The sequence below is a fragment of the Zeugodacus cucurbitae genome, chromosome 2, assembly GCF_028554725.1.
Source record: "Zeugodacus cucurbitae isolate PBARC_wt_2022May chromosome 2, idZeuCucr1.2, whole genome shotgun sequence".
Taxonomy (NCBI): Eukaryota; Metazoa; Arthropoda; class Insecta; order Diptera; family Tephritidae; genus Zeugodacus; species Zeugodacus cucurbitae.
Window position 1 is genome coordinate 23,635,629 of NC_071667.1, and position 8,933 is coordinate 23,644,561.

The following is an 8,933-nucleotide window of genomic DNA, read 5'->3' on the forward strand; positions in this document are numbered from 1 at the left end:
TAGATCTTTAAAATTACTTAAATGTTGCTTAAAACTAAAATAAAGTGTCACAGAAAGCTTCATACATACTTCATATGAAACCAGTAAAGCTCCAGTTACCGATACTTGACTTGACTCAGCTTCGAAAAATTTGACTTGGAAAACTTAGATGCAGTTATACTAAACACAGCGCGTAGAAATCAGCTGTTTTTGAATGTTGAGAGAGCACACAAATGTGACATTTTAATTGATTTGTGAAGTTTGTGAAAATTTAATAAATAATAAAACAAATTGTTTTGCCGAATACCTTAATAATAATAATACATTTTAATAATGGATAGTGATTTATTCCAAGAACTTGTTTATTTAAATATTCTTCGCCTTCAAAGAAGAAAAGTTTTGAGAAGACGTAAACGCCGCTGGTCCGTTCATCCAGCTAATCGGGATAGAAACCCAAATGGTTTCTTCTGGAAGAACTTTTTAAAATTAAAAGAAGACGACCAAAATCTATTTCTTTTAACACGGATGAATCGGACAGTGTACAATATTCTTTTAAATATAATTAGTCCGTTTTTAAAAAAACCAAAACAACAAGTTGGCGTCGAGGAGCGAGTGGTTATAACATTAATGTAAGTTAAACAACATTGAAACATATTCATTTAATTGTATTCTCATATATTTTTTAGGTACCTCGCTTATGGAACACCTTTTGAGGTCATAGCCTCGATGCATAAGTTAGGCAAAACAACAGTGCGGAATATCGTACTTGAAACGTGTGAAATACTTTGGTTACATCTGTCCCCGATATACCTTAGCGAGCCAAGTACCGCACAATATAAAGATATTGCTGCAGATTTTTAAAACTGTGGAATATACCCAACTGTGTCGGAGCAATTGACGGGAAGCATATAGCTATTGTTCGTCCACAAAATTCAGGCTCGTTATTTTATAACTATAAAAAGTTTTATAGTATAGTTTTAATGGCATCCTGCGACGCTAGGTATACGTTTACCTCTGCCAGCATTGGTAGCTATGGAGGACAAAGTGACGGAGGTACATTAAAAGATTTGCAATATATAGATATTTACTTATTTTTATTTTATTTCAAGGTGTCTTTCAGCAATCTAAATTTGGTAAAGCGCTCTTGGAAAACAAATTGCCACTACCACCAAGAGCTCCATTATGGAATGAATCCTCAACAGATTTTCCACATTTTTTTGTGGCCGACGCAGCGTTTCCGTTGAAGGAAAACTTAATGCGACCTTACCTCGGTGTACAGCTGCCACGAAACAAAGCAATTTTCAATTACCGGTTATCGCGAGCTCGTAGAGTAATCGAAAATAGCTTTGGTATTTTAACCGCTCGATGGCGTGTTCTACGAAAGGTCATAGACTTTAGCCCAAAGAACTGCGAAACAATTGTGTTAACCTGCTTGGTTCTTCACAATTTTGTAATGTTGAATGACCATGATCGTTGGTATTGTCCAGATACATTTGTAGACACAGACACCGCAGACCATGGAATATTGGAGGGAGAATGGCGTGAAGATTTAGAGAGTGTTGGAGGTGCATTACATTCAATAAGTTCAACTCGACGCAATGCATCTTGTATCGTATTCCGTGTAAGGGATTTTTTGGCAGGGAGCCGTTTCATTTCAAGAAGATCGTATTTAGTGTATATTTATTTTATTTATATTTATATTTATTTATATCGTATTTAATGTGTAATATGGTTGTCGGTAGTACCAGATTCCAGCATAAAAAAATTCATCAAGCAACATGGCTGTCCCCTGATCGAAACACGCGCAATCAAATCGATCACGTTGTGATAGACGGAAGACATGTCTCCAGTGTTTTAGACGTGCGTACGCTCCGAGGACCAAACATTGACTCGGACCATTATCTAGTAGCAGCAAAGATACGCACTCGCCTCTGTGCAGCAAAGAACGCCCGTCAACAAACACAAGGAAGGTTCGACGTCGAAAAGCTGCAATCACAACCGACAGCCGAACGATTTTCTACTCGACTTGCACTCCTGCTCTCTGAGAGCACTCATCAGCATCTCGATATAAGGGAGCTGTGGAACGGCATCTCAAACTCATTGCATACCGCTGCAGCCGAAACAATTGATCTCCGGCAACGCCAAAAAACCAGTTGGTACGATGAGAATTGTCGTTCCGCAGTGGAGAGAAAACAGACTGCCTACCTCGCAACGTTGCGATCGACCACAACACGTTCGGGGTGGGATAGATATCGAGAACTGAAGAGGGAAGCGAGACGCATTTGCAGACGTAAAAAGAAAGAGGCCGAAATGCGTGAGTATGAAAAGCTTGAAAAGCTGGCCGACATGGGTAATGCTCGAAAATTTTATGAAAAGATGAGGCGATTAACAGAAGGTTTCAAGACCGGAGCATTATCATGTAGGGACCGAGAAGGTAATCTGGTAACGGATGTCCAGAGCACACTGGGATTATGGAGGGAACACTTCTCCGACCTGCTCAATGGCAGTGAAAGTACAACACCAGGAGATGGCGAACCCGATTCCCCAATCGATGACGATGGAATAGATGTTCCATTACCCGACCATGAAGAAATTCGAATAGCAATTACCCGCTTGAAGAACAACAAAGCGGCGGGGGCCGATGGATTACCGGCCGAGCTATTCAAATACGGCGGCAAAGAACTGATAAGGTGCATGCATCAGCTTCTTTGTAGAATATGGTCGGAAGAAAGCATGCCTGACGATTGGAATCTTAGTGTGCTCTGCCCAATCCATAAGAAGGGAGACCCCACAATCTGCGCCAACTACCGTGGTATAAGTCTCCTCAATATCGCATATAAGGGTTTGTCGAGCGTATTGTGTGAAAGACTAAAGCCCACCGTCAACCAACTGATTGGACCTTATCAGTGTGGCTTTAGACCTGGAAAATCCACAATAGACCAGATATTCACCATGCGCCAAATCTTGGAAAAGACCCGAGAGAGAAGAATCGATACTCACCATCTTTTTATCGATTTTAAAGCTGCCTTCGATAGCACGAAAAGGAGCTGCCTTTATGCCGCGATGTCTGAATTTGGTATCCCTACAAAACTAATACGGCTATGTAAGCTGACGTTGAGCAACACCAAAAGCTCCGTCAGGATCGGGAAGGACCTCTCCGAGCCGTTCGATACCAAACGAGGCTTCAGACAGGGTGACTCACTATCGTGCGACTTCTTCAATCTATTGCTGGAAAAAATAATACGAGCTGCAGAACTAAATAGAGAGGGTACAATCTTCTAAAAGAGTGTACAGCTCCTGGCGTATGCCGATTATATTGATATCATCGGAAGCAACAACCGCGCCGTTTGTTCTGAGTTTTCCAGACTAGATAAAGAAGCGAAGCGTATGGGTCTGGTGGTGAATGAGGACAAGACGAAATATCTCCTGTCATCAAACAAACAGTCAGCGCACTCGCGTCTTGGCTCCCACGTCACTGTTGACAGTCATAACTTTGAAGTTGTAGATAATTTCGTTTATCTGGGAACCAGCATTAACAACACCAACAATGTCAGCCTTGAAATCCAACGCAGAATCACTCTTGCCAACAGGTGCTACTTTGGACTGAGTAGGCAATTGAAAAGTAAAGTCCTCTCTCGACGAACCAAAATCAAACTCTATAAGTCGCTCATTATTCCCGTCCTGATGTATGGCGCTGAAGCGTGGACGATGACAACATCCGATGAGACGACTCTTGGGGTTTTCGAGAGAAAGGTTTTGCGCAAGATTTATGGTCCTCTAAACATTTGCAACGGCGAATACCGCAGACAATGGAACGATGAGCTGTACGATTTATACGACGACATTGACATAGTTCAGCGAATAAAAAGACAGCGGCTACGCTGGCTAGGTCATGTTGTACGGATGGAAGAAAACACTCCAGCTCTGAAAGTATTCGATGCAGTACCCGCTGGAGGAAGCCGCGGAAGAGGACGACCTCCACTCCGGTGGAAAGACCAAGTGCAAAGTGACCTGGCTTCACTTGGTGTTTCCAGTTGGCGCCAAAAAGCAAAAAGGAGGAATGAGTGGCGCGCTCTGGTGGATTCGGCTATAATCGCTTAAAGCGGTTCCTACGCCAAATATATATATATATATATATAATGTGTAAAATTGTAATCCAAGTATGAAGTACTATACTTTTTGTTACGTTAACTTTTTTATGATATTTTATTAAACCATATGTTTACATGACTTAGTAACATATTTTTCCGCGCTTTGTATGTGTGTGGTGAATCTCAGTAACCCTCATTAATTTTATTAAATTTGTAACAAACCAATTGTATTTCATCAAAGAAAATTTCCATTCCCCCTTTCACATACTGGTTATAATTCCGCACGTAAGTATACCTGTGTCATACGTATACACCATAGAAATATCTATAAATATTGTTTTATTTACTGAAAAAGAGGGTAATTATCTGTATTAGGAAGATTACACAGGCATATGGCAAATGAATTCTGTATAGTAAAGTTTATTACGAAAATATATGTATGTATTTTATTTACCGACAAAATCATAATTATGACGGTATCTAATTAGTAAATAAGACATAGGCTGTATAATCAAATAAATGTACATACAAAATAGGATAATTTTTCCCTATCAAAACGCCATGATTTTTTAAAAAAAATTGGTGAATGTTTTCTGCAACTACACAATGACAACAACCTTCCAATCACTAATCACTACCAACATAACTACATAACACACAAAAAATAAAAGACAAAGACACAAAATTAAAGAGTTATAAAAACAAATTGTTTTATTTTTTTTCAAATACATTCTTAAAACTATTTTTGAAAAATGAGGTACATTGCTGTTTCTTACGTCTAGGTAACAAGCGTTTTAAACATTTTAAAACTATTTTTGAAAAATGAGATACATCGTTGTTTCTTACGTCTAGGTAACAAGCCTTTTAAACATTTTTACATATTAATTCAATATATGTATAAAACATCAAACAAATGATTTAAAAATTAAAAAAAAATTATTCGGGTTCCGATTTAATAGCAAATAATGAATTTGTTAAAACTTGTATTGCTTTCATTTGTTTTATGTTATTATCGTTCATGATAGAGGTCAACATAACACCAAACGACCACCGCCTCGCTGCCTTTGCTCCTCTCTGCACACATGCTTTTGTATAGCTCGCACGCTTCTTTGAAGCAGCCGTCGTCATCGCTGTTTGTTTTCTTTACTCTTTTCCGGATCGGAGTTGAAAACGACAACTCCGAAGGCGATGATAAATTAGTCTGAGAACATTCAAAACTAATTGGCTCCAACAGCTCCTGCGAAAACATATCATCTAAAATGTTTGTGGTGCAACGATTTCTGTAAAAGGGAAATAAATATTTAATACGTATAAAATATTAAAAAAATATTAACTTACGGTCTGGGCTGTATATATTGTTTTAAAAAGCTCATATTATCGAACAATGGCCAGGTTTCGGCGTTACTCGCCCCACTTCCTGATGGTGCCTCCATTTTCCTTACCTCCCTACTGAATCTTTCCCTTAGAGTCAGCCACCTCTTCGAGCACTGCTCTTCTGTAAAATAAATACAACTTAAACTATTAACATCTACACATATATATATACAAAATATATTACAATCTAATAAATAAATTGTTAATAACAATTACTTACCAGTAGCACCTAGCTCCTTCGCCACGCTTACCCACGCGTCCCTCTTCCGGCTCGGCACTCGGTAGCCTACGCAGGCCTTGTTATATAAAATTTCACGCGCCCGCACTTCTTCTATTAATTTTTCATCATTCATTGTGTTTATTCGGATTATTTATCAAATGGCAAATTAAATATAGAAAATTAAATGAGATTATGAAAATGAAATGATGAAAATGAAATGAAGCGTGCTATCAAAAAAGCGAGCGAAATAACTGAGCTGTCACTCTCTGAAATGTCAAAATAAAGGGATAGAGCAAAGATGACACTCTCTGAAATGTCAACTTAAGTATCGGTAACTGGAGCTTAAGGAAGGGCTCATACTCTTGTAATTTGCAAGGCTTGGAGGTGGGAAAATAGTTTCGGGTTTTTGGTAAATTTTTTTTAGATAAGTTGTAGGAGGACTGTACTAATATCATTACTAAATTAGGTATGTTGACTAGGGGAAGGTATATTCTCAAGAACATGTTTCCATAGAGTTTTATTATATAAAGGCCACTAAAATAACGGAAATCATTCTACATAGTATTTGGGAGCTGTGATAATTGTGGACCGATTTCAAGCGTTTTCTCCACCAAGCTACATTATATTGAAGGTTAGACGTTCGCTTAATTTTGCTAAGATAGCGCACGTGCTAACATATTACAATGGTATGGTAAAGTTGCCCTTTTTACGTTGGTCGCCTTGACGTGGCGAAAGGGCTTAAGTAATTGTAATGCGCACTTTCCAGATGGGAACACGCACTACTCTTACGAACCAAGAGGGAAACCTCATAATTCGCACAATGGTGATAAGGATGAATAAACCACCGGTTTTACGCCCATATCCTATTGTGGAATTGTGAGGACACCCGTATCAACACCACCCTAAGCCAAGGTGTTGAGGTACCCGTGCCGAGGGCTGAATGGTCAGCGGGCGGTAACGAATAGCTGACCGCTAACGGTCCCCTCCGATGCCCGGGCGAGGTCGGAGGTATTAAAATGCCTTCTCTACGCATACCGGCTCTGCGGACGAGTGACAACCCTTTCCGGACTACTCGTGGGACCAAAACATGAACAAACAAACAACTACAACAACAACAACCAACTTGACGACAACGGCTACGACTACTGGAACAGAAATGACATATCGGATTCCTATAACGGAATCCGATGAGGACAAACTACTCGCCTCCAGCCAGGTGACGAATAAGAGCACTACGGGGCGTACCAGCCATAGTACGCCGGTAGTGACAGCAGCAACAACAAATAAATCTGATGTGGAAGCTTCCACCTCCAAAGCAGCCACGAGCACCAACCAAAGTGCACTGTTAGCTAAAGGAGACAACCAGCGAAAGAAACGCAAAAAAACCCAGAATCAACTGAGGAAAAACAGGTACCAGAGGGCAGTCTTTGTGCTAGGAAAGATAGCCAAAGATCAGGCAGCCGGCACCCCAGTTGATGAGGAAGAAATCAAGCGCCTCAAACAGACAGTAGAGGAATACGAAAGCTTCCTGAAAAGGAAGCAATCTGAGCCTCAAGAACAACAAATCGAGAGCACAAAACCGAGCAGTTCCCAAAAAAGGAATCGCTCACTCATCGAACCGCAAGGCACACTGCCGAAAAAACCCAGGCAGAGTGAAGATGAGAAAAAAAGTACAACAACAGCAAAACACTTTTGCGATGTAGCGAGAGATAGCCTACAGGTTGCCATCATTGACGGCAACTCCTCCTCACCAAGCACGGTGCAAGAAAAATGGGTGGAGATCGACGTCAAACTGTCAAGTATGGTGCTAAGCTATGTACTTGACAACCCGGCGGGTCCCCATCCGGAGTTTGACTCCTCTGAAACCCTTAGGGGTTACAGGGTCATCAAGTGCGCGGACCAGGCCTCTCTGGATTTCCTAACGGGTAGCGTTGCTAAGATCAGCAACGCCTTTGTAGGCCTCCAACTGAGGCTTATACCCACCAAGGACATCCCAAAGAGACCACGTGCTCGCATTTGGCTGCCCCCGATAGAGGAACCAGGCGAAAAACTCCTCAGGTGCATCAAGTTGCAAAACAAGACTATACCAGGTATAGATGAGTGGCAACTAATAAAGGAGGAGAAAGCGAATAAAGCCAGTCGACCAATACTAGTGGCCATATGCGATGAGTCCATAGACGCTCTAAGGAAGACTGACAACAAAATCAGCTTCGGCATTCGGAAGGCCAAAATGAAAATCTTTCAAGGCGACAAAGCGGCTGACGAAGACGACACGGAAGAGGTCGACGACGCCAGTCTGTTGCTAAAGAACGTAGACATTAAATGAAAAACTGTCTGAGATGTGTGCAGATAAACCTACAGCACTCAAAGAGTGCTACGGCGAATCTGACAACCCTCATACAAGAGAGGGGCATCGACATTAGCTTAATATAGGAGCCCTGGGTTAATGAAGACACCATAAAAGGGCTAAACAGCAAAAATTATAATATTTTTTTTACACACGTAATGAAGGTAAACCAAGGGCATGCATCCTTATAAACAAAAGTATAAACGCATTCCTTTGTCCAAATTACAGCACAGCAGATACCACGGTGGTAAAGGTAGATCAGAAGAAAGATCTGTTCTTTTTGGTCTCAGCTTCTCTCTCGACGAAAGAAAACCAAATTCTACAAGTCCCTCATCATTCCCGTCCTGCTTTATGGTGCAGAAACTTGCACGATGTCAATATCCGATGAGACGGCACTCGAACCACTCCCACCACTTCTTTCTTCTAAGTTCTTGCATAACTACCTACGCTGGCTAGGTCATGTTGTACGAATGGATGGAAACACTCCAGCTCTGAAAGTGTTCGATGCAGTACTCGCTGGAGGAAGCCGCGGAGGAAAGACCAAGTGCAAAGTGACCTGGCTTCACTTGGTGTTTCCAGTTGGAGCCAAAACGCAAAAAGGAGGAATGAGTGGCGCGCTCTGGTGGATTCGGCTATAATCGCTTAAAGCGGTTCCTACGCCAAATATATGTATATAAAGGTAGATAGTGGAAGCAATTTTCCGATTTTACTCATTTTTGGCATAGAGGCATACTGTAATAAGGATTTAGAATATCTGAGAGAGGTACCGGTATTTTTAGTATTAAAGACCTCATGTTCAATATCTGCGGCATTATAATGTTATAGTCGATTTCAACAATTTTTAGATGAGCATGGTTTCGAAGCCATTTTTCCATTTTGAAGCTATAACCTCATTAAGTCAAGTTAATATTACGTGTAAAAT

General features: G+C 40.8%; 2 protein-coding genes across 2 annotated transcripts; one reads left to right on the forward strand and one right to left on the reverse strand.

The window, feature by feature from the left end:
- Positions 1–482: 482 nt before the first annotated feature.
- Positions 483–1,739, forward strand: LOC128919929 (putative nuclease HARBI1). The gene is made up of 4 exons (XM_054225708.1): positions 483–608; positions 666–1,032; positions 1,089–1,600; positions 1,722–1,739. The coding sequence occupies exons 2-4, from the start codon at positions 960–962 to the stop codon at positions 1,737–1,739; spliced, it is 603 nt and encodes a 200-aa protein (XP_054081683.1). The 5' UTR covers positions 483–608; positions 666–959.
- A 3,340-nt stretch (positions 1,740–5,079) lies between these two features.
- Positions 5,080–5,943, reverse strand: LOC128919930 (uncharacterized). Its single transcript, XM_054225711.1, has 3 exons — positions 5,665–5,943; positions 5,409–5,565; positions 5,080–5,350 (listed from the first exon to the last, which is right to left on the reverse strand). The coding sequence occupies exons 1-3, from the start codon at positions 5,795–5,797 to the stop codon at positions 5,080–5,082; spliced, it is 561 nt and encodes a 186-aa protein (XP_054081686.1). The 5' UTR covers positions 5,798–5,943.
- Positions 5,944–8,933: the final 2,990 nt, after the last annotated feature.

Bases quoted from the DNA above. Each gene is read 5' to 3' on its own strand.
- LOC128919929 (XM_054225708.1), top strand. From the start codon at position 960: ATGGCATCCTGCGACGCTAGGTATACGTTTACCTCTGCCAGCATTGGT. The intron at 1,033-1,088 runs GTACATTAAAAG...TTTTATTTCAAG, and splicing joins TGGAGGACAAAGTGACGGAG to GTGTCTTTCAGCAATCTAAA.
- LOC128919930 (XM_054225711.1), bottom strand. From the start codon at position 5,797: ATGAATGATGAAAAATTAATAGAAGAAGTGCGGGCGCGTGAAATTTTA. The intron at 5,566-5,664 runs GTAAGTAATTGT...TTTATTTTACAG, and splicing joins GAAGGAGCTAGGTGCTACTG to AAGAGCAGTGCTCGAAGAGG. The intron at 5,351-5,408 runs GTAAGTTAATAT...TCCCTTTTACAG, and splicing joins CAATATATACAGCCCAGACC to AAATCGTTGCACCACAAACA.